This window comes from Mytilus trossulus, chromosome 11, assembly GCF_036588685.1.
Source record: "Mytilus trossulus isolate FHL-02 chromosome 11, PNRI_Mtr1.1.1.hap1, whole genome shotgun sequence".
Lineage (NCBI taxonomy): Eukaryota > Metazoa > Mollusca > Bivalvia > Mytilida > Mytilidae > Mytilus > Mytilus trossulus.
In genome coordinates, this window is record NC_086383.1 from 18,311,883 (window position 1) to 18,338,720 (window position 26,838).

General features: G+C 32.0%; 1 protein-coding gene across 1 annotated transcript; it reads left to right on the top strand.

Annotated features, from left to right (window-relative positions):
- Nucleotides 1-5,403: 5,403 nt before the first annotated feature.
- On the top strand, nucleotides 5,404-26,293 carry LOC134689803 (properdin-like). The gene is made up of 13 exons (XM_063549769.1): nucleotides 5,404-5,474; nucleotides 6,038-6,109; nucleotides 6,479-6,550; nucleotides 7,707-7,778; nucleotides 9,458-9,526; nucleotides 10,098-10,169; nucleotides 15,799-15,870; nucleotides 18,978-19,049; nucleotides 20,824-20,978; nucleotides 21,788-21,955; nucleotides 22,878-23,045; nucleotides 24,679-24,846; nucleotides 25,375-26,293. The coding sequence occupies exons 1-13, from the start codon at nucleotides 5,404-5,406 to the stop codon at nucleotides 25,710-25,712; spliced, it is 1,569 nt and encodes a 522-aa protein (XP_063405839.1). The 3' UTR covers nucleotides 25,713-26,293.
- Nucleotides 26,294-26,838: the final 545 nt, after the last annotated feature.

The window sequence follows — 26,838 nt, forward strand, 5'->3', positions numbered from 1 at the left end:
ACCATGTCAATTTCAGCATGCATGTTCAGTGAATGTCAAGTCTGAAGCGTAGGACAACTCGTACACTTCTGTTTTAAATTTGACAATGTTTTGTTATTTGTTTTTACTGTTGATATTAGTTGTTATGTTAACATAGATAATTATTCACCTTGAGCGATGTATTATTGTTGACCATTCGAGATTCTTTTTTTGCGAACCCGTCTTCAGCGTAATGTGTGATTTTGTTATAACTACGCAGGCCTCAAGGGATTACAAATCGAAAACAAATGCTAAATATGTTAGTTTTTGTGATTTAAAAACACAAACAGTATACAGAATTAATTGCAGGATAAAGACAATAACTGTTTAGTGTCTTTAAATATCAGCTGCACTTGTACTCGGCTCGAAACAGGTGTAGTAGCTCGCTAAAAGCTCGCATACACCTTGTTTCCTAGCCTCATACAAATACAGCTGATATTTAAAGACATTAAACAGTTATTGTCTATATATCATCCACAATTTTTGGATGGGTTCGTGTTGCTAGGTCTTTCGTTTTTTTATGTGGTGTCTTGTGTACTCTTGTTTGTCTGTTTGTCTTTCTCAATTTTAGTCATTGAGTTGTCAGTTTATTTTCGATTTATGAGTTTGAATGTCCCTCTGGTATCTTTCGCTCCATCTATAATACACTTTTTCTCTCGCATGTCTCGGTTCTATCAAACCAATAAACGACAGCTTTATATTAAATTATATAATTATCAAAATATTAAAATTTCATACACGAGGTATTCCCTTTGATAGCAACAGTCCAAGTAAGACGAATGACTTCTAATAAATTATCAATAGTTTATAACGTTTTCGTTTAGTATTTTTAATTGTGTGCTGGCTCGACTAGTCAGTTTAGAATAGGTGATTGGGTTTTAAAAAAGGTAAACAATCTGGTGCTGACTTTTATTCTTGTAGCAATCCAAAAGTGGTAAACAACTGAAAATACAAAACAAATTACAATTTTACAATGTGTCAAATAATTATTTTAGTTAATGAATCATCCGGTATTGAGTAACGACATAGACCGGGATGTCGCAATTCAAAGCTCAAACATTGAGTATTCCAGAATGTAGAAATAAAAACTTCCAATGTAAAGATAGATAAATTAAACTTTTGTTGCACAATTAAATGTATCACGGAAAATTTGAAGGCATCAATAATACTATTTCAAATGTTACTCACGTTGTGGTTAGCCACAAATTGTGATCAAGAAGTATACCTGCGATACTCCTTTGTCCAGTGATGTGACGTGGCAAGGTTGATTTGCAAAAGCCAAATGTTAGGCGACAGTGACAGTAGAATATTGTACGGTTACGTCCAGATCAAATTCCGGAAATATATAAACTAATCTTGAATATAATTAAACAAAATATATAAGTGATCCAAGACAACAGAGATTTGTTTGCTATATGTTATTCAAATTATTTCTGTATTTATCTAAACAAGTTTTTCGTATCAAACCATTGAAATTCATTGATATCCTTATACGCAAATATCATCAAAATATGTAATTGCCAGCTGTTACTAAAACATTTCTATAATTACCATAAACAACTATTTCGTAGCAAACAAATGAAAAATCGATTGCTTCCTTCTTCCTTATACGCAAATTTAACAAACGATATGTAATTTGTCAGGGTATAAATAAACAGGTGTATCATTATAAGCAGCTACAGGAGATTACAAGACTAGATTGTCTGAATCAGCTGATTTGGGAACAAAATTAAAGGTAAGTAAAGACAAGTGTTATATTGCTTTTTTTAATCTTACTGAATTTGTGAGTTATAAATTTGTTTTTGTTTGGTAAATAACAATATGTTAGGTTATATTATGAATGTTACATTGTTTTTATTTCTGAGACCAAGAATATTTTGTTCTTTTATCTAATGAATATTTGCTTCATTCATGCGTCAAAGGTTTTAACATTACACTGTTTTTAGGTTTTTTTGGGGGGAATTGTTCTGTGCTGACATGAAATATCATTGCTATGGTCATATTTATAAATTATCTGTTTACCAAACTTTTGTTTTTTTGAAATACTACGGCTTTTCTACTTCCGGAATATATTACCTTAGCTGTATTTGGCAAAACTTTCAGGAATTTAGGTTCTCAATACTTTTCAACTTTATACTTCTTTGGCCTTTTTAACTTTTTTGATTTGAGCGTCACTGATGAGTCTTTTGTAGCAGAAGCGTGCGTCTTGCGTTAAATAAGCCAAGCAATAAAAAAGTTGAAGAGCATTTGACATGTTTGAGGACCAAAAATTCAAAAACGTTGTGCCAAATACGGCTAAAGTAATCTTTTCCTGGGCTAAGAAAATACTCAGTTTTTCGATAAAATCAAATTTTGTAACAGGAAATTTCAACACCGAAGTGCTGACTACTGGGCTTGTGATACCCTCGGAGACGAAACGTCCACCAGCAGTGGCATCGACCCAGCATTTTCCTTAAGGTCAACACTTTATTCATAGCTAATTTCTTGCATTAATTGATATATTTCGTTAAGAATATGATTCACTTTTATTTTATTTTTGTTGACTCTTTTTATAAAGCATTTTCATCACACATGAATTAATTCATTTCTTTACGTAATTTGACCTTTGTCAATGGTGTTTGTTCCTACTTTTTTTTGTTAATATTTGTCAGATTTTCGGACGCCTCTGGTTGTATTCATGAAGTGCTTATAAATATTTTGTCCACTTGCTGCTTCTTTACTTTTCATAATCCTATAACATTTAGTTTAAAAACAATTTTTAAAACCTTATAAACTCCTTGTTATTTTTTATAGTTTCTGAAAGAAAAAAAGGTGCAAATATTAAATAAAGAGTTGAGAGAGATGTAACCCCCTCCCCTGTTTTTAATTGCTCACATCTCAAAAAGAAGGGCACATATCTTTTATTAATTTTTGCTCTTTAAATTCCATTATTCATAGATGATCAACTTACAGCAGTCCTTTTAAGGCATGTTATTTTACAAATGAGGAGCAAACATTCTTCAGAGTCAATGATCATAATTTGTTTGTTTTTAAATTAAAACATGATAAATGTGTCTCAATTTAAAGAGTCTGAGTCTTACCGAGCACCCGCTCAATTTTTAAGTTTGTAAATTCTTTTTTTTATTAGGACTCAACGTAAAATAACCTGGCTTGCAATTGTAGAATTAAGATAAAAGATATTTACAATAAGGTTTTAAAACAGTTAAAATTGCAGAAAATCAAACAAATGTTTCCTAAACACGTTTTTTCAATAGTGTTTCATCATTTATTTTCATCACTTACGTTAATGATAAATTATCATGTTTGATAACACTTATTTATCATGTTTGATAACACTTATTTATCATGTTTGATAACACTTATTTATCATGTTTGATAACACTTATTTATCATGTTTGATAACACTTATTTATCATGTTTGATAACACTTATTTATCATGTTTGATAACACTTATTTATCAACGTTCTTCAACCGAAAGTCAGTTTGAAATGTAGTTTCGTGCAGTATTCACGAGATCAATGTGGAACGTGTTGCTTAAATTTTAAATCAAAATTTTGGGTATCGAGAACTATGTTTTTGTCTATTCATCGGGTTTTTTTCTGTGGCGTTGTCCATTGTTGTCAGTCTGTTTTTACTTATGAATTTGAGTATCGTTAATATATCTTCTCCGAGAGGGATATTCAAACTGATAAGTCGAAAATAAACTGACATCTCTATTGCTAAAAAATAAACTGACAGCACTATTGCTAAAAAATAAACTGACAGCACTATTGCTAAAAAAAAATGACAGCGCTATTGCTAAAAAAAATAAACTGACAGCACTTTTGCTAAAAAATAAACTGACAGCACTATTGCTAAAAAATAAACTGACAGCACTATTGCTAAAAAATAAACTGACAGCACTATTACTAAAAAATAAACTGACAGCGCTACCGCTAAAAAATAAACTGACAGAACTATGCTAAAAAATAAAAAATAAAAAAATAACAGACAAACACCAGTACTTTAACACAATATGAAAAAGAAGAACTAAGCAACACAAACCTGTAGTGGTCTCAGATGCTCTAGAAGGGTAAACACATTCTCTCTTAAAGGACATATTACACAAAAATTCTGCTATTATGCATGTATGTGAGCGTGTCATCTATGTTTCTACAAATTCAATTACAAAAAAGACTTTAAAAATGTTAAATATTCTGTTTTTATTAATTGCATACATAAGGGAAAACCCGCTGACTTTTGAAGCATGATGACTTGGTAATGCCCAAATACAGAATTGATTTGGGTTTAGTCCAAACATGATTTTTTAGGTGTGATAATGAATTGACCTTCATCGGATATATATGTTGGGTTTCGCAAAAATATTTTTTTGTTTAAAAAAAAATGAGTTATTTCACTTAGATAGTATACGTTAACGTGTGAACATTTCTGGTAATAATTGATAAAAAAAAAAGTATGATTCAAACTCAACAAATATAGGAAGCAGTATTTTCATATTAAGAACTGAATGAAAGCCCATGTTTGTTGATCGCTAGAACAAAAGAGTACTCAATGTTTCATTGTTGTCATGATTTAAAACAAGCAAAGGTTAATGTATGTACTGTTAAAGTTAGAGAGTCTAAAGAACCTATGGTTCAGACCTCCATATTTGAAATTGGAATAAGTATGATTTTGACATTTTGTAAGGAAATGTAAAGCTTCAAATATTTTAAAGGGTGTATTCATTTAAATATGTCATCATTACTTTCCCCGCTATGACCCGTTATACTGTATATTTCTCTAGAATATTTGAAAAAAATATTTTGACATGTTTCATTCCCTTCATTTTTTTCTATTTTAGAACAATTCGAAATAGCATCGTCACTAATTCTGAAACCATGATGTACAAAGTGATAGTGGTGTTCACCCTCTGCTTTCCAAAAGACTCGTATGCTCAGCTATGTACACAACCATCACTGTCAATGTGTACTTGCTACCGCCGTACCACCATATATTATGATATTGCATGCATTAAGAAAAATTTAACAAAAGTACCGAGTAATATTCCTGCAACAACAACATCATTGTAAGTTTTGACCTAACGTGATATATTTTTATCATTGTCCATCTAAGATTTTCTATTTTAGATCTATATTAGTGGTGTTGTGTTGGTATTTAATATTCAATCTTTTAAAAAATCTGTAAATCTGCAAAAAAGAGAGAGTTCAATCTTCTTTCGGATATCATAACTTCGAATCTGAAGCTCTTTGATGCCAAAGAGTAGGATTATTAGCTTTTAGATATCACGCTTTAGAATCAGTAGCCTTTTGATTATCAGAATGTAGACTCCTTAACGTCTTACTATCATCATTTTAATCAATGTAACATAGATATCAGGCATTAAAATGTGTACGTTTGCATTCAAACGATTCATCAGAGACGCTCAAATAATACAGATTAAGAATGGCAAAATAAGGTATAACGTTAACGAGCATGAATATGAATTGAATTTCATGATGAAAAGCAAAAAACCTTGAATGCCATGATGTGAATCTGTAATTAATAATCGTAAAGTAAAATGCTCTAGATAGAATAATTTAGAATTGTACACTGTTTGATATTATAATGACTAATCATAGGCTTTTGAATACAGTAATTACGTAAACTCTTTAGAAAGACTAATATCATCAAAATGAAATAAAACAACGAATACTTACGTATCTATCTAAAAAGTTCTAAATCAGGTCAGTGGAAAACATCGGAATAACAAAAAGTATTCACAGAATAAAAAGAAGGGAAACCGGACTATATTAAGTAGGTCTAGGTAAACCGAACATATTCTAATTGGTTATTTTCCTGGTATTGTCACGATGGGATATCATTTAGATATTATCGGAAATTTGTTCACATTCGACATATTGCATTTCTTTGTAGTCATTCGATTACTATGTCTTTTTTAGTGTTTAATTAAGCCATACACATTGATAATCATTGATATAAAAAAAAAAGCTGCTTGTATAATTGTACTTTGATTTTTAGAGACTTTGACCACAATCAAATTAATTCCCTAGATGCTACATCATTTTCTGGACTAACATTGGTTCGTCAAATGTAAGTACATTAGAACTTGTAATCACATTTTATTAATATCATGATAATATATTACCTGGTAACAAGACTAGAATAAAATATATTCAATTTAAGTGTTCATTCCAACGTCCTTTTGTATTATTTCTCCATGTTTGAAGGACATAGTAAAAGGACGATTTTTTGTTATTTCATTCATTTTGATATACACCTTTAATTGTGCGCTGATATTACTATGTGAACGTTAGTATGTAAAACTGTGAAGGGAAAGGCTACTTAAAACTTAATTTATTTGTAAACACTATCAATACCTATTGCACGTCTTTGTAGTTTTTTATATATATATATGTTTTATTTAAGCTACTTTTTGATTTGTTTTACTTCGATTTTCAGAATGCTTCGACGAAATCAACTTAATTCCCTAGATGCTGCACCATTTTCTGGACTAACATCCCTTGCAATATTGTAAGAACATAAGAACTTGAACATGTTGACAACGGCCTTGAATGATTTTTGGGAATCCTCAGATTTATAATGTTGCCATGAAAACTGATCAAGAATAACAAATTTTTTTCAAATTCTTTAGAAATATATATAACTATGCAGAACGGTTGACTAGCAAATCTAAATGTGGCATTTCACTTTGGAATTTCCAAAAATGGCTGCCGTTACCATGAAAACAAGGCAAAAATATGAAAATGCTCATAACTTAATAAAATCTTATCACAAACTTAAACATCATACATAAATGGACCTTTTGACTTTTCAAAATGGCCAACGTTGCCATGGAAAAAACACAATTGTTAAAAATTGAAACGCTACGAAAACCAACAAAAATATATTTTGTCATCCATATATCTGCATTCAGTGGTTGAAAATTTCGAAATGGCTGCCGTTTAGTGGCAATTATGGGAACCAGGGTAACATCCGCTTTTGCTTGCAATTGCAATTCTAGTTTTACATTGCTGTTGTGAATTATAGCCTGTTATTCACTGCATTGCTTTAAAGTTAATTTTATTGATATTTGCTGTAGATGTTTAATCATTTATTTTGTGCATCAACCTTTGATAATTTATAGTGATATCTGACCGCATACGTTCCTCACATTTTCGATGTTTTGCAGATATTATTCCTCCAACAGAATTTCTAGTATAGATGATGATTTTTTTCCTGCTTTTCAGAAAGTGCAGAAAGTGATGCTTCAACTAGTCTAGTTGTTTTTACATTGATGTTGTGAATTATAGCCTGCTATTTACTGCATTGCTTTTGAGTTAATTTTATTGATATTTGCTGTAGATGTTTAGTCATTTAATTTGTGCATCAACCTTTAATAATCCATACAGAAATTATAAAGTGAATACCTAAAAAAATCGAATATTAATTTTGATAGGACATTGCAATGTTAAGACTCCCGTACAAACGTTGATTGTTATGAATCTGTATTGAAGGTATATAACACATGTATAACCAATGTACCCGAGGAATGCCGAAAAACTTTTCATACCGTGGGAATAGATATATTTGGCTAAAAATACTAATAGCAAACTCAGATCTAAATTTCTTGTAAGATATTTAAATGGTACTGACTGCATACGTTTCTCACATTTCCGATGTTTTGTAGAGATTTATCCTACAACAGAATTTCTAGTATAGATGATGAATTGTTAGTTGTTCTTCGGACTGTGCAAATTTTGTAAGTATTTTATCACAACATGCAGATATGGAATAGATATACACAAAATGCTAACCTTTTCGATTTACAAATGTAGAATGGAGAGAAATTTATCATTCTAAATAGTCCCAATTATACATCCATGCTAAGAGTGCGTATTAAAACGGATTTGTTTTAATTGTTACAGATGAATAACTAGCTGATTAATTTACTTGCTAGATATACGTGTTGCATTTGTTGTGCCAGGTTAGGGGAAAGTTGGCGCCGTTAAACATGTACAACCCCGCTATTTTTTACATGTGTTTGTTTAAAGTCATGATCCTGTAATGCAGCCATTTCTTGCTGTATATCAAATTTTTCGCTTCTTGATATAGACCTTTTTTTTACACAATCAAATAACTTAATATTTTCATTTTATATATTAGATGATTCTCAGTTGACCGAAAAACGAATTGCTAGACAAAATGAGATTGCTATGATAATTATTTTTCTTAAACTGTTTCTTAAGTAAATTTTATATCAATGACAACAATATTTAAAACTAGCACATAGAAAACAAAAGTGTCCGTGAAACACAAAAAAATGAAAATTCGAATATTTTTATGGTCCATAGTACGATTTTGCCATGGCGTTGTCCGTTTATTTTCGATTTATGAGTTTGAATGTCCCTCTGGTATCGTTCGCCCGTCTATTGAAGAAAATTAACAGTGAAAGGCCAATTGGCAACAACATCCGACTACTTTCTAAAACTATTTATTACAGGCATCCATAGGCCTTTCGATTGTCCAATGGTCCAGGTTAATAAAAAGATGACATGACACAGAAAAAAACGAAAAAGATATTTAAACAAACCAAAGTTTAGTAACAAGAAATGAACTTTTAAATAACCTACCATCTCGCTGCCCACACATTACAAAAATAGTCTGCTTACAGTGCTTTCTTTTCATTAATGCGTCGAGCGGACTATTCAGAATAGAAAATTAACAATAAGATGCCAATTTGCAATAACATACGATTTTTTTTTTAAAAACTTAATGTTTTTACAAACTATAGATTGTATGTTTAAAATCAGAACTTATGCATCTCATAAGTGTATTCCCTGATGCAGATGTCAATGACAGTCCGAATTGTTTCTTAAATAAGTTTAGATTATCATTGCTCGCCCAACGAGATTGATTTTTTCACAGGAGCCGACACGGCGAAAGTGAGGAAAGAAATCGAGTTGAGATGACCAATGCTAATCTGTTTATCGATATTTTACCTATGACGACGTTGTTATTTTCATGTTTTATTCATTAACAATGGCACGTGCTCCCGTAGTTTCTAGCTATAATTTTCATATCACTTGTCCGTTGAGAAAGAAAATTATCAGACAGTGAGATCAAAGGGAAATTTAGTAAAAAGCGATATTGAGAAATATCATTCTGAAAAGAAAAAAAAATAATCTAGGTTTTATATACGTTGAATATAATGTTCATGTACGAGCTATTGTCACCTCAGCAAACACGATTAAACCAAAATAGTGATGGGCAGAGATGTGCTCAAGTTTGTTTGTAGCTATATCAGCCGGATTGATAATGAAATTATTTTCAGAAAATTAAGTATATTAGCGCTCTTTGGTCGTGCATTTAGATTCCATGACAAGGGCTTTACGAGCTTATAATTTCGTGAAAATGAATTTTGTCTTTCAAATTTTTCAGAGATTTAAGATATAACAAGCTTACCACCTTTAAACCTTTAAACCAATTTAGTGGATCACTGAATCATCTGTAAGTATTTTATTTTCTTAGAGAAAATAATATTATAAAATTTAAGACAAATTGCATTTCGTAAGATTAAGCAAAATATTTACCTTTTTAAGATCTTTTAAAGTTCACTTGGTTAGACCTAATATTTTATCGTTTTATCAGAACTACAACGCTTGGACTAGGTTTTGGGATTTCAAATGTTTTTGACTCGAGCATCACTAAAAACAAAAACTTAATGGTCAACTGTCAACTGTAACGGGCATCAGATGCAATGCGAATATTGTCTATAACATGTATAACTTTTAACTTGGGAATTTTTAGCTTGTCATCGATTTTTCGATGATATTACACGTTCTGTAACAATTCTATTAAACTGTTATTTTACTCCATTGAAAGGTCATGTCCTGTTGTATCATTCAAGATTATTTAATATTTCAAAAATGCAAGACAACAACACACATCAAATAACGGTAGAACATATGATTAGCAACGCTTAAGACAATCTTTTTTTAGTTTTAAATTAAGCCATAAATATTGCTATTTAGTGATAAAAAACAAATATTGGCTTTTAGAATTGTACTTCGATTTTCAGATACCTTTCACACAATAACATTAATTCCATCGATGCTACATCATTTTCTGGACAAACATCACTTACATTATTGTAAGTATATTTTAACTTGAAATCATTGGTGAAATCTTTGATTGGTATCATGATAATGTATTACCTGGTATTAAACATGTTACGAAAAGTTATATTCTCGACGCTGAGGTTGACAAATTAGACTTTAAATTAAGGGACGGTGTCAAAACATTGATTATAATTTAAACAAGTAACATTTAAATCTTGGGCGTCTTGGTAAATTCAAATCATATTTATCTAGAACATCATAATGTAACATTATATGATGGTAATTGCTTTTGTGATATCATTTCTTGGTATCATAAGACATGAAAGGTGTATTCGTGCAGGAGTGGGTGGGCTAGAAAAAGGGGGCTGAGAGTTTAATAAGTTCATTAGATTATAGATTGATAATATATACATATTAAGCTAAGTAGATAATAATTTTATTGTTGTATTTCAGTTCCTGAAAAAGTTCATTCTGTCGCTCCACTAATCATACACAGAGCTCCATAGTCTAGTTGATTTTTCTCTCTCGGGTGTCTTCATAAGCTTCTAATAACTGAAAGTTTTTAGGTGCTTTATAGCGTGTTCGACATTTATCCGACACTCTGATATAGAAAATTCATTTGTTAACATTTTCGTCTTTCTTCTCGTAGTTAATCTTCCAAGTAGGTGGCGTCTGTAGGAGTAAACATTTGCGAAGAACACATATGACAGACATTAGCTAACGACCACAACTAAACTACAGGCCCCTGACTTAGGACAAGCTAATGAAAAGTATTGCGGGCTTTAACATTTTTGTTATATATTTCCTGCCTTTTTATCGCCCTATTCTATCAGGACTTTCTATTAGTTTATTCAGCCTTGTTTGACATGAATTTTCATCCTGCCTATTTTGTGTGAAGTTGCTCATTCTGCCATTTTTTTTAATCTCGAAACTTCTGTCCTGCCTTTTTTTAAATTGAATACTTGCCCCTCCCCCTCCCTGAAAAAGGTGACTCCGTAGATTTGATATCAAAACGACATAAATATTTTAAGAGGACTCTTAGCATTGTTATCTTAAATAAAGAAAAGAACCATCGATCATCGGTGTTTTTTTTTACTATCATTTTTTTATGAAATGGTGGCGGATTTTCACAAACCGTTTCAGGAATTTATAAAATACAAAATATCTGCATAAAGTGTTGTAAAGGTGTAAATGCAACATCATTATACTATCATGCATTTGCAACGCTGCAGGGATGTTCAACCGGTGAGTAGAGGGGCATGTATTACACAAACCTCCTACTGTCCTGAACGCGCATGAAATATTTGCCACTAGATGTAAAGCATCCAACAATCAATAAATCACAAATCCCTTATAAAGAAAATACAAATTGAGCAATAAATGTTCAAATTAAGACAAAGTTGTAAGGAAATAAAAGGAAAAATACATGTATTCGAAGCTATATGATCACGAGTAAATTTCCTAAAACTATGATGCAACAAGTTTCAGTTGAAATTGTTAAAAAAAAATCCTGTTTAGGGTGTCTTAGAATAGACCCCATTAAATAAAAAAATAGGTGGTAAACAAGTGGATTGATATGCATATATTCCTTTGTTTCTTTTCATAACTTTATAAACGTTACCGTAAGAAATTTATTCATGAGTAGGTATAAAATACATTATAATACCAGATTATTTGAAAAATCTGTTAAGGGCTCGCCGAAAAATTCACACACGTATGTACCCCGTGTCTCCGTGACCCACACATCTACTGCATTTACATGAACGTCCCACTCTCATGTTTTGCATTGCTATCTTTTTTTCATATTTCCTATGGTAAAAATGTTATTGATTATTCATTCCATATGGAATTTCCTCCAAAAGGATCAATGCAGGTTTTTAAATTATATTCAATGTATACACAGGTATTCTCTTTTGTGTTTTGACACAACCCCACATTTAAAATGTAATTTGTCAACCGCAGCGTCGTGAATATACCTTTTCGTAACATGTTTATTAATGATCGAGATGTGAGGACATCCAAATTGTCGTTTGTTGAAATGACCGCAAAATATGTTCTTTGAATGCAGGTTCACTTGAGTCTTTGCATGTTACAAGTTTAATAACTATTTAACACGTAACTTGTTTAAGTCAACATGTGATGAAGCGAATTTTTCTTTTTAAGTCATACAAGCTTGAAATAAGCTCTATGGCTGCTGACAACGATGTGGAAAAAGCAATCCTGTCAAAGTTTTGGAGATTTGTAAACTTACTCGGAGATTTTCTTATCAACTTGAAAACAGTCTTTTTGCCAATCCCAATTATAGCAGAAGTGGTATCACAACCAGTTCAATAAAATTGAGAAAGGAAATGGTGAATATGTCAAAGCGACAACCACCCGACCATAGAGCAAACTACAGCCGAAGGCAACCAATGAGTCTTCAATGAAGCGAGAATTCCCGCACCCGTAGGTGTCCTTCAAGCATGAACTACAGGGAGAATGTTAGCTAGTAAAGGTGAAAAAGATTTATTTAACTCATGGATTGGTATGTATCTTCTACAGTCCCTAAGACAATTAGTTGACCCCGTCAAACACAACATTTGTTCAGTCGACACAAGAATCTTGAAATAATGAACACAGAGCACAAGAACATCTGTATCGGAACACTTGACTATGATTGGTAGCCTTATATTCAACTGCTAACAGATTTTATCAGAGTATAACACGAAGCAAGATTCTTGTGTCTGTGTCTTCGTACGAACAGGACAGATCTGGAGATCGATTACATGCTCTCATTGAGTGTTGTCGCTCTATTCTGGATTGGAAAATGCGCCGTCATGAACTAAACATTTGTTTTCATCCTGGAACATATCAGACAAATTGCTGCTCAGATAATCTCAAAGGAAAGTTATCAGAGCTTGCTCGTTTTTGTTGCTTGATAGACATTTTTTCCAGTCTGGAACAGTTCGGCCTTCAGCGATATGAAACTTTTTTCGTAGTTGTTGCCGATCGTCTATGTCGCTCAACTGATTTTATGGAATGTTCAGTACTAGTGTCATAGCGATCGAAAACATCAACAACCTTGTCTGTGAATCGGAAGCATGATTGTAAAAGATGGACGAAAGATACCAAAAGGGACAGTCAAACTCATAAATCAAAAATAAACTGACAACGCCATGGCTAAAAATGAGTGCCTGCATAATGTAAGATTTGGCCAAGTCTCCAATTGTGGACATCCTTTTAACACCAAATGACTGCAATCATGCCATTTCTTATTGGTTGGTAGCACTGTGATCAATTGGAGGAATGTTAGGGACTGATCCTGCCTTAATTTTCAAATTCATGGGAAGATCAGACTTATTTTTCTTCCTCATTATTCCATCGTCATAAAATTATGCAGTGGGAATGGGACAAATTAGATAGGACGAAACAGTTTTCACAAATACGTCATCTCTACATTTAGTTAGAGATAGTGCACGGATAAACACAAGCTCGGGAATCAAATGACCTTTTACAACTTGCCCAGATTTGCATTTTAGTTGTACTTTGGGGTTCATATCCTCAAATGTCTTCAGTCCTGATCTTTGTCTGTTGATAGTGATGACTCAACAAATATCTTGACATTTTGACGTTTTTGTTTTTCAAGTTTCAACTGATTTTAACAGTGAATCTTCAATGTCGTGACTTGCATGGAGACCAGTTGAAATGTTCATATGTTGACGGGAGCGATTATCAACGTCAAATGGATTTGTCATATTTTCTGTTGTATAAACAGTTAGATCGTCTACATATGTTTTATCCCTTATCATTGCAGCTGGTTTTGCTTCATCGTGACATTGGTCACCAACCTGGACAAGACACGCACGTGCTCTCATTGCCGATGTTATCTGACTAAGCACATGCCTTGTAAGATTCCATCTTATCAATAAAGCCTTCCTCTTTGTTAAACCAACAATGCCTCTAACAACCTTAACACATCATCATGTCTTTGCCTTAAGCTAACAGCATTCATTAAGGTTGTGAAACCTCTATTAGTTGTCATACCGAGAGTCTCTTGTGTGATATTTTGACATATTATACAGCATTGTTAATTATGGACATGCGGCAGAGCTTCATTGGAAGTGGCGCACATTTCACAGGACTTGGACACTCATCAATGATGAGTAATTATGATAATATTCAAGAAAATACTATTATACAAAATGCAGTCTGCTGCTTACATAGCACATGCTAATATTATTACTAATGGTTAAAGTGGTCTTTTGGTAACACATATACGAATATTTATCTAGTAATATGTTAACACACGACTTGTGTTTTGGAAACTCAAGTGTTACCTATGCATATTAGATACTAGATTTATATAAATTTTTAGCGTCTGGGATAAACACGATACAGATCCGGAATACCGTTTAATAATGCAGATTTTAGAAAAAGTCGTCAAACGTTTATTATCCATCATTGAGCTTCGATGTGTGTCGCAATCTTTTCAGGGTAGATGGAATTTATAAAAACAAAACATATAAGAGTTTTAATAAGTCATTGACACTGACAATCTAAAAAAATATGGTATTTTTTTTACATTTTAGGATTGGTCTTACAGATGCCTTAGAATCAACTAATTTTTTATAAAATCTTCTTTTTATTGGATTCCATGTCTTTTTAGAATGTATTCAAAGCTATCTTAGATAAAAACGAATAATATATTTACAACAATGCCGATATATGCAATGTTAAGTATCACCGTATAATCCAAAGTAATTCGACATGTCTGTGTTCTCGTGAGATTTGCAAGAAACGTGACCATGGGGAACTTTGACGACCACCCAAATCGTATGCTCTAGAAGTTTTTCTTTCGATTGATACCAAAATTAGCTGTGTGTTCGATAGGTGCATTAAAAACCTTAACGCGATGCTTTTTCTCAAATCGGCGCTCGCCTATAAGGCTAAAATAAAAAAGTATAAAATAAAAATATTCGTGTTCATTCCAACGTCATTTTCTATCATTTCTCGATGTCTGAATGACATAGTAAAAGGCCTATTTTCTGATTTTATTCATTTCGATATGAACGTTTAAATATGCGATGATGTCGTAATGTGCAACTAATGTACTTATGTGAGTGCCGACCAACTCTGTGCAAGATTTATGAGCCTTGAAAATAGAAATATTCGGATCGGAATACTGATAGCAAATGTAGATTTAAATTTCTTGTAATATATAAATACAGCACAAGTTACATTACAGTTTGTTTTTTTTTGCAGAAAGTGATGCTTCAACTAGTCTAGTTGTTTTTACATTGATGTTGTGAATTATAGCCTGCTATTTACTGCATTGCTTTTGAGTTAATTTTATTGATATTCGCTGTAGATGTTTAGTCATTTAATTTGTGCATCAACCTTTAATAATCCATACAGAAATTATAAAGTGAATACCTAAAAAAATCGAATATTAATTTTGATAGAACATTGCAATGTTAAGACTCCCGTACAAACGTTGATTGTTATGAATCTATATAACACATGTATAACCAATGTACCCGAGTAATGCCGAAAAACTTTTCATACCGTGGGAATAGATATTTTTGGCTAAAAATACTAATAGCAAACTCAGATCTAAATTTCTTGTAAGATATTTAAATGGTACTGACTGCATACGTTGCTCACATTTCCGATGTTTTGTAGAGATTTATCCTTCAACAGAATTTCTAGTATAGATGATGAATTGTTAGTTGTTCTTCGGACTGTGCAACTTTTGTAAGTATTTTATCACAACATGCAGATATGGAATAGATATATACAAAATGCTAACCTTTTCGATTTACAAATGTAGATTGGAGAGAAATTTATCATTCTAAATAGTCCCAATTATACATCCATGCTAAGGGTGCGTATTTAAACGCATTTTTTTTTTTATTATGCTACAGATGAATAACTAGCTGATAATTCTACTTGCTAGATATACGTGTTGCATGTGTTGTGCCAGGTAAGGGGAAAGTTGTCGCCGTTAAACATGTTAAACCCCGCTATTTTTTACATGTGCTTGTTTAAAGTCATGATCCTGTAATTCAGCCATTTCTTGCTGTATATCATATTTTATTTTTCGCTCATTGATATAAACTTTTTTTACACAATCACATAACTTAATATTTTCATTTCATATATTAGATGATTTTCAGTTGGGCGAAAAACGAATTGCTAGACAAAAGTGAGAATGCTATGATAATTATTTTTCTTAAACTGTTTCTTAAGTAAATTGTATATCAATGACAACAAAATTAGAACTAGCACATAGAAAACAAGAGTGTCCGTGAATCACAAAAAATGAATATTCGAATATTTTAATGGTCCATAGTACGATTTGGCCATGACGTTGTCCGTTTATTTTCGGAGGTTTCTTTTTAAAAACTTTTTTTTTTTACAAACTATAGATTGTATGTTTGAAATCAGAACTTATGCATCTCATAAGTGTATTCCCTGATGCATGTGTCATTGAAAGTCCGAATTGTTTTTTAAATAAGTATAGATTATCATTGATCGCCCAACGAGATTGATTTTCTCTCTGGAGCCGACACGGCGAAAGTAAGGAAAGAAATCGAGTTGAGATGGCCAATGATAATCTGTTTATCGGTATTTTACCTATGACGACGATGTTATTTTCATGTTAAATTCATTAACAACGGCACGTGGTCCCGTATTTTCTAGCTATAATTTTCATATCACTTGACTCCGTTGAGAAAGAAAATTATCAGACAGTGACATCAAAGGGAAATTTAGTAAAAAGCGATAATGAGAAATATCGTTCTGAAAAGAAGAAAAAAAATAATCCAGCTTTTATATACGTTGAATATAATGTTCATGTACGAGCTATTATCGATAATATGTACATTTTTTCTTTGATGTATACTCGCTGATAATGTCAGTATCAGTGGCCTGGCCGTGAGATAAAAATTATTGGGATAGTACGCAAATGACATGCGCAAATGCAACGCGTAAGGATCAACTTTCCCCTTTAATTCACAAAATTTCGCAGAAACGCACGAGATTTTTGGCGAATGAAACACTTGACATTGTTTGAAACTTTCAAGTCAGTTTAGCCTTTTTGAACAATTGTTGTGAAAATGTGAACAGAAAATGCATGAAAAACCCGATAGTCTTTTAAAAAAAATACGTTATACGAAGTACAACTAAACATATCGTTCATGCTGAGTTTTTATTCATACAATACCAATACCTGATACATAGCCTGGTGCTGTTCCATGTAGTTTGTTTTTTTCTGTTTCTTGAGAAGTATTTGTTTTACCTGTTCAGTCACTATAAAGTGTTACAGTTCATATTCAAACGCAACACATAAATAGTTACCAAAAAGGTACCGCTGTCGCATGAGAGAAGCTAGAAGAAAAAAATGAAATTTACGCATTTTCGACATTTTTGTGGGACCATCATATACAATTTTAAAAGATGTGGTTTCATTGTCAATATGACAGATATTCATAGAACAAAAAACAAAAAAGTGAACCATGATATTCATATGCGGATCTAGGATAAATTTTTAATATGGGGGTAAACGGGGGCACTAAACTTTAAAAGTCTGCTTTGACCAGAACTGTTGCCTTTAAAAGGGATGACTGTGACCCGGGTCGCCGGTAACGGGGTCACCTACCCCTAAATTCGCTTCTGAAAGTAAAGGTAACCGCAGGGCCTTTCCAAGTTTCAAATTTCTGATCCGTGTTGAAAATAAATGAACATGACTTTGAAAAAGCAAGACTATTAAAATGTTTGAAATAATTATGAAGTCGACAGGAAAGGAGATTGTTCAGATAATTTACAGTCAGCTTAAAATTACATTGCCTCCTGTATAAATGTCTCCTCACAGTGCTTTCTTAAAAATATTTGAAATTGATGTGATCGTATTCAGTGGCGGATCCAGAGGGTCCGGGTGTTGGAACCCCCCCCCCCCTTTATTTGGACGATCAATGCATTAGAATGAGGACCTGTGGTTGGAACCCCTCTGATGTCCTGGGTTGAGACCCCCTCTATTTTTAAAATGGCTGGATCAGCCCCTGGTTTTCATGATGAACACTGAGCGAATAATGACAAAATAAATGTAATTTTAACCACTAAATTAAGTAAAACATAATTATTACTTGTCGTTGAACTCGAAATGATGATCGATAAATCTGCTGATTCATAACGTATCATTCTTATTTGAATATTTCTGACTATCACTAATCTATGCTGATGCTTTGTGAAAAATAAAGAAATTTGACTTACCGGTATGCTACCATTATATTTGCCATTGTTAGTGTCATGTCCAAAGCAGAATATTAATGAAACGCATGCAATAATTTCTTTGTGCAAGACAACGCCATGTTTACTGCACTGTGACAAAATTTCAAATGACGTAATGACGTAATGCCGCATGTGACGTCAAGTGTGATTCGCCGTGATTCGACGCAAAAAAGAAGTTATTTTCTCTATTATTGTAGTTATTTTTATTTATTTTTTAAAATACCGATAAACAGAATAAAGGACTTTTTGTTTTTGATACTGACTTTATCACAGAAAATATCAGGCTCGCCCTTCGGGCTCACCTGATATTTTACTGTGATAAAGTCAGTATCAAAAACAAAAAGTTCTTTTTTTCTATATTTATCAACTCAACAAACACGATTAAACCAAAATAATGATGGACAGAGATGTGCTCAAGTTTGATTGGAGCTATATCAGACGGATTGATAATGAAGTTATTTTCAGAAAATTTAGTATATTAGCGCTCTTTGGTCGTGCATTTAGATTCCATGACAAGGGCTTTGCGAGCTTATATTTTCGTGTAAATGAATTTTGTCTTTCAATTTTTTCAGAAATTTAAGATATAACAAGCTTACCACCTTTAATCCAATTACTAATAATAGTTTGGGATCACTGAATACACTGTAAGTATTTTATTTTCTTTGAGAAAAGAATATTATTAAATTTCGGACAATTGCATTTCGTAAGATATTTACCTTGTTAAGATCTCTTAAAGTCTATCTTGGTTTGACTTAATACTTTATCTTTTTATCAGGACTACAACATTTGCATTATGTGTTGGGATTTCAAATGTTTTCGACTCGAGCATCACTAAAAAAACAAAAAAACTAAAGGGACAACTGTCAACTGTAACGCGCATCAGATGCAATGCCATATGGTCCGTGCATGTTATTATGTGATTGATTACGTAGTAAGTGTTACAAGACAACATGACAGCAAAGCATAGTTTCAATGATACATGTTGATAGAGTTTCAGATAGTATTTGATGTATGACAGATGTTATAACAGATAAAACATACGTGAGTGTACCCAAGAAAAATTATAGCTGTCTGATGATTCTCTTTTTATGAAATTGAACTTGAAGCAATAATAATCGGCGACATACCATGTATTTTTATTCGCGTAACGACATTATCCATATTCTGATTCTCAAGAACTGAAAAGAACTACTGAAAATCAAATATCGGTCATTCTCTGGAATAAATTCTTACAAAACCTTCAATATGTTCATCCTTCATACCACCATACGATGTGAAATAATGAAATCTTTCTGAAATCATAGCCCACAAGGCTTTTTACATAGGCTTCACAGTTATAGTTTTTGGGAATAACAAGTCATATGTTTTCTAAATTGAGTTTTAAATTCAAGTGTGCCACACTATGGTACGAGTGATAAGTATGATGGAAGTGCACTGTAACAACATATGTGTTGCACTTGGAGATTTTGTTAGCATGTTTTTTTTTTATTTCAACTGTCCTCCTCTCCTGGTTGAACTGAATTTTGAACTTTTGGTTGAAAAAACTGTTTTGTGAGCAGCAACCCTCAAGTGAACCATGCTGTGTCAACTGAGAGATGCAAATTCAATATGCATGCGCTGGTGAAATGTTACTCCGAAGTCATAGTGCTTAAGGATGTTCGGTTGTCATGTTTTGGGGTTTTTTTCAGATTTTCGGAATCCTCTGGTTTTATCAATTTGAATGCCTTAAAAAGAGTTACATGTATAATGATAAGCCATCAGTAAAAGTCTTATAACATTTTAATAAACTTTTAATAATTTTTGAGAACCTAAACTTGTCAATGATAAAGCTATGAAAAGTCAAGAGAGGCCAAAATTGAAATGGCTCATATCATTTGCATATCACGAAAACAAGCACATTGACCTCTATATTTTGTTGCTCTTTTTAATCCTTTATTAATCCCCTATCAATATAAACTAGTGTTTTGAAAAGCCTATTATTTTGAAACTCCCTTAAATCGGCTCATTTATCGAACAGTTTTGGTCCACACGAACTCGTTGTCAGTTTCTAGATTTGAGTCAAGCTTGGAGTCATCTGTATCTGATGTATCCCTATTCAAGTTATCATGTCTCCAGATAACGTAGTCACTTAAATTAATTAGCAATACTATGGCATAGTAACACACATTTGCGGGTCTCTACGTGTCGTAATGACACATCTTTACACATTAATATGACAAAGTGGCACAAATGTACATGTCTTCATACACCAGTGATATTTTTCTTTCGGACAAATTATCACGAGGAATTTAAGTAGAAACATCTTGCAGTATTTATGGCAAATTAATCAGTTAATTACTAAACGAACTAAGTGTTGTCAAAAAAAAGTTGTTCCGTTTTACCAATATTATATTAAGCTCAGTTGATGTTTAATTTAAGTGGTTTGAGCGGGAACCCAATCGTCTGCTGTACAATGAAAGAATTTGTAGATTGGACCAAAACAGTATCATGGCGTTTCATTGGTGGATCGTGTACCGATTTCAATGAAAGTACACCGATCCTAAGTTTCAATACGTCAAAATGTATTGTTCCAGGTTTGTAGCATACTGTTTGTCCTATTAAGGTGGTACATTACAATGCAAGGTGATATTTCTGTAAAATTCAGCTGACCGTTTTTAATTACGTTCTATTGGTCAGGAAGTATTAACCCTATAAATGATCAAAATTGCTGTTTGTCCAACAAAACTTTTCCAATAAAGTGTGTGATTCAATTTTGGAAATTTTATATTTTTGTCATATGGTCAAAGTAAATATTTTGTCAAAATATAATTATAATTAAACAAGCCAAATCAATTTTGGTGAAGGTGTTTGTTTGGTACCACCTTAATGACTTTTTTTATACACACAAAACTCTCATTACTTCATTCAGGGTATCATTATTATTATAAACACCATCATTATCATTGTATGATCATTATTGATGTAATTATTATTTTAACTATTTTTAGTATCAATAAGCAGTTTTTATTTTGTGTTATTTTCTTTCTTTTTTTCTTATGTCATTTAGGAATGCTACAAAATTTAAAAAAAAGCCAATTATTGTACTTGCCTTTTTATAATTATATTATTAAGAACGTTCATACCATATTATACTGATACACTGGCATTAATCCTCATAGTTTACCTTGCATCGCTTAATGTTAAGTTTACTAAAAATGTGTTGTCTTTTTCATTGATTACTCCAGAATAGATTAAAATCAGTGCAAGTGCATAATGAAGATAGAACTTTTTAAGGAATTAAAAATGATTGATGATTGATAATATGATATAACATGTCTCTATTTGTAATGTTGATGGTTTATACAGACTATGAATTAAAAAATACAACTTTCATTTCCAATAGTTGATGGTCGATGGAGTGAGTGGAATAACTCCACATGTTCTGTGACATGTGGAGTAGGCATTGTAAATAGTAGCAGAACATGTGATAGTCCTCTTCCATCTCATGGTGGAAAGCAATGTATTGGTGAAGCAAATATCACGACATCCTGTAACTTAGTAGACTGTCCAAGTATGTACATTTACAATTCTGTGTTTTTATTTTACCATTATTCGTCTTTTTTTAATAGATTTATGTCATGAACAGGCCGGTCGCTTTTAATGTGCATAATAATAATCTTCCAATACTGTTTCTGATTCGCTTGTCTGATTTCGTCTCAATTTTCATTTAAACTGGCGTAAAAGTGTTTTTAGCCTGGTTTTTCATGTTATTTACTTTGTTTAGCTTTTGCTTAAACTTAAGTTCAGCGAAAGATGTAATTTACGAAATCTGTCGCGCTTGCGCATTTCAGAACTTTATTATATAGTTTATAACATTATGTAATACCATACCAAGCATTCCACCTTTGATTCATGTGAGTTACAAAGTATTCATAGATAACAAGCAAAAATGTAAAAATAATCAACTTAAAACTTGTAAAGATACATTTATTTGTTATTCATTATAAAATTAAGAGATCATTTAGATATTATTTATTTATTTTTGACAGTTGACGGCGGATGGGGCTCCTGGTCGAACCAAACTTGTTCCGTTACATGTGGAAACGGTATTCAATCAAGAAATCGAGCTTGTGACAGTCCAGTTCCTTCTGCGGGTGGCGAAACATGTAATGGGTCGAGTGTAGATACATTGGATTGCAGCTTAAGAGATTGCCCAGGTATTTGTTTGTACGGGTTTCAAAATGAAACTTATTTCTGTTTTACCATACCAAACGTATCACTGTTGATTCATGTGAGTTATAAAGTATTTATAGATAACAAGCAAAGACATCAAAACATACCATTCAAGACATTGAAGACATTTCTTTGTAAAATAAGTTCCTTGTAAAATGTATAAATAATCAACTAAAAAAAGTAAAAAAAAAAAACCATTTATTTGTTAATCATTATAAAATTAAGAGATCTATTAGATAGAAATTATTTATTTTTGAAAGTTGACGGCGGATGGGGGTCCTGGTCGAACCAAACTTGTTCCGTCACATGTGGAAAAGGTATTCAGTCCAGAAATCGATCTTGTGACAGTCCAGTTCCCTCTGCGGATGGCGCAACATGTAATGGGTCGAGTGTAGATACATCGGGTTGCAATTTAGAAGATTGTCCAGGTATTTGTTTGTACAGGGTTCAAAATGAAATTCATGTCTGTTTTAAAAAATCATATATCAAATTCATTGGTTTTCAGTTGGTATTTCTCCTGAATCTCTAATGGTATTATAACATAAATCATATGTTGAACTTTATTATATAGGTAATATCTTTATGTAATGCCATAATAAGCATATCACTATTGATTCATGTGAGCTATGAAGTATTCATAGATAACAAACAAAGACATTAAAAACATATCATTCAAGACATTTAAGACATTTCTTTGTAAGATAAGTTCCTTGAAAAATGTGAAAATAATCAACTTAAAAATTATAAAGAAACATGTATTTTTTTTTCTTTACAAAATTAAGAGATCATTTAGATAGAATTTATTAAAATTTGAAAGTTGACGGCGGAATGGGGCTCCTGGTCGAACCAAACTTGTTTCGTTACATGTGGAAACGGTATTCAATCCAGAAATCGATCTTGTGATAGTCCAGTTCCTTCTGCATGTGGCGAAACATGTAATGGGTCGAGTGTAGATACATTGAATTGCAGCTTAAGTGATTGTCCAGGTATTTGTTTGTACGGGATTTGAAAAATAAAACCTATATCTGTGTTAAACTGATTTATCTAATTTATTTGTAAGTCAACATTGTCAATGAGAGTAAAAGAACAGATACTAAACGACGAAGGAACTTCGATTTAAGGGTGTTGGCTCATCATATTTTAGAGTTTCTGTCGGATTTTCAGAATTCTCTGGTTTTATCTATTCAATGCCTTAATTGTTTTAAACATTAACCCCTATTTTTTCTTTTTTTCAATCTTTTACATATATTATTATAAGCCATATGTGAAACTCTTATAAAATCTTTATTTCTTTTAAATAGATTGTGAGAACTTAAAATTGACAATGATAAAGCTATGAAAAATCAAGAGACAAAATTTTACAGCCAAACTTCCAATGGCTTATTTCTCGAAAACAAGCACACGGTCCTATATATTTTTTCCCTCTTTTGGTTCCTTTATTAATCCGCATCTATATATGATAATGTTATAGAATGCTTTTTTATTTTGAAACTGAGTAGCAAACTTCATTAACTTATTAAAATATTCATGCATCTGACCAATAAACAGAGATAGGGTCGACTTTTTTTTCTTTTAACAAATCATAGTTCATTTTGTTTTAAGTTTTCCTTGTGGAGGTCGACCCAGACAGTTCGGAGGAAATATTGTTGGCCTAGGTAAAACGTTCAATGTAAAGACGAGTAATATCAAATAAGAATAATAAACTAAACTGACTTTGGAATAATTATATACTTTTGTTATAGGACCTATGGTATCAATAGCTGAACTAACATAAAGTCTCATTTCAAGTCACTTGATGAAGATGTATCTGTATTGAAATCATTGTTGTGATAAACGACATACATTGTTAAGTCACTCACGATCATGTTGATTTTATTATTAACATTTTTTTGTTTTTTTACTTAAAGTTTGTTCGACGGTTAATCGTTTTTACCTATTTTTCATTAATCGACATTGTGTTATACTAAGAATCAAAAATGTTTTGAAACAATAATTTTGTCAAATATCATATATGTAGATAAAATTTGAAAACAAATTCAAATAAATTTGTATCTATTAAAGTAAATGGTCAGTGGGGTTCCTGGTCGACTGGACCATGTTCTGTCACATGTGGTAATGGTATTAGATATAGGAAGAGGAGTTGTGACAGCCCACCAGCTTCTAACAATGGACAAGGTTGTATTGGTTCTTGCGCAGTCTCTGTGATTTGTACCTTAGAAGTGTGTCCAGGTCAGTTAACATTAATGCAAATAACGCTGATCAAGGTTGATAAGATTGTAAAATCCATTTACTTCTGTTGTCCTAAAGTAAGTGTTTTATCCATGGTTTTTTTACCTCCAATCTCTTTGGCAGTTTGATTAAGTCAATTAGTTGTTATGTTAAGTTCATTAACGGTTCTACATGATGTGTTTCAGCTTTTAATTTTGCCATTCGATTATGTATTTCCGTTTTGAAGTTTCCTCAGGGTTCAGTATTTTTATGATTTTACTGTTTAACCTATACGGTGAATCATATAATCTCGTGTAATTATTTAAACATAGTAGCAATTGATTGATCACTTCAAATGTAAAAACACACCTGTTTAACAGGAAGGATAGACGAAAGGTTTTGAAAGTTTCATTACCTTATTAGTATATTGAAACCATGGATATAAAATGTCTGGTTGTTACTCAAAGCATATTTTGTTCTATTTTTGAAAATTAATAGATAAGGGAAAATATTTGTATGATATTTTTCTTCTTTCTTTTTATCGTGTAGAATCAAAGAAATGGAAAGGATATCATGGAATAAGACTGAATAGCAGAAGATATCACGGAATAAGACTGAATAGCAGAAGATATCATGGAAGAAGACTGATAAGCAGAAGATATCATGGAATAAGACTGAATAGCAGTAGATATCACGGAATAAGACTGAATAGCAGAAGATATCATGGAATAAGACTGAATAGCAGAAGCTATCATGGAATAAGACTGAATAGCAGAAGATATCATGGAAGAAGACTGAATAGCAGAAGATATCATGGAATAAGACTGAATAGCAGAATATATCATGGAAGAAGACTGAATATTAGAAGATACAAAAACAACATCTAACATGTACATCATGTTAATGTTGTAACTCATGATAATGCAAAACAATGGAATTATTTCTCAAGTAATTTAAGTGGGATTTAATAAAAACAAATCTTTGTTTTGTCTGATATGGCTAATTATTTGCTATGAGTTATCTTTTCTTTCTTTATCAAACATTTTTTAACAAGGTATCTTGGTAGATCTTCATCATAGGGATTGATAATTTGGATGCCAAATACTACTGATTTATAATTTCCTTAATTGAAACTTTAAGGTGGTACCTTACACAACAGGCAGATAAACGTTTTAATTTTACTGTGTTGTTAAGGGAATATTAAGCTTCACGATGATCAAAACTCGTGTTTGTAAAACTGCTACATAACCAGTGTAATTTTTCTGATAAATTGGTTGGTTCAAATATTTTGAAATTTTTATATTTTTTTAAAAGGGTCAAATTAAATACTTTGTCAAAATTTTGTGAAAATTAAACGAGCCAAATTAATTTCAGTGAAGGTGTTGGGTACCAACTTTAACAAGTTGCATGAAAATATGTATTTTGGAATAACAGACCTCAACTGTTTTATCTGTCTTTTATCTGACAATAAATGTGGGTATTATAATGATGTTTTTGTTTTCATTCACACACCAATAGATCTTTGACTTTGATTGTCTCTCCAAAAGTTTAATCAAGATACGAGCTTGGAAAGCAATTATTTTTAAAGAAAATGTGATTCTTTTCCACCTCTGGTTTATTACGGCTTTTGGTGGACGTTATCCCCATCAGGATATAATAGGCACATAAGTCAGTGCTTACGTATTGACTTGATTAATAGACTTCTTAAATTTTGCATTGATTCAGTTTGAAAATATAGTAAAAGTAGCTTCAGTTACCTCAGGTAAGGTTAGACTTTGGTAAATTTTGATAGCATTGACAATGTTAAGTGTGCCAAAGAGACAACAACCCAAACATATAACAGACAACAGCAGAAGGTCACAAACAGGTCTCTTATACAACGCGAAATTCTTGCAAAACTTCAGCTGGCCTAAAATAAATATATATACTAGTTATATACAGTGATATTGGACGTCATACTAAACTCCCAATTATACACAAGAAACAAAAGTTAAAGATAATACAAGACTAACA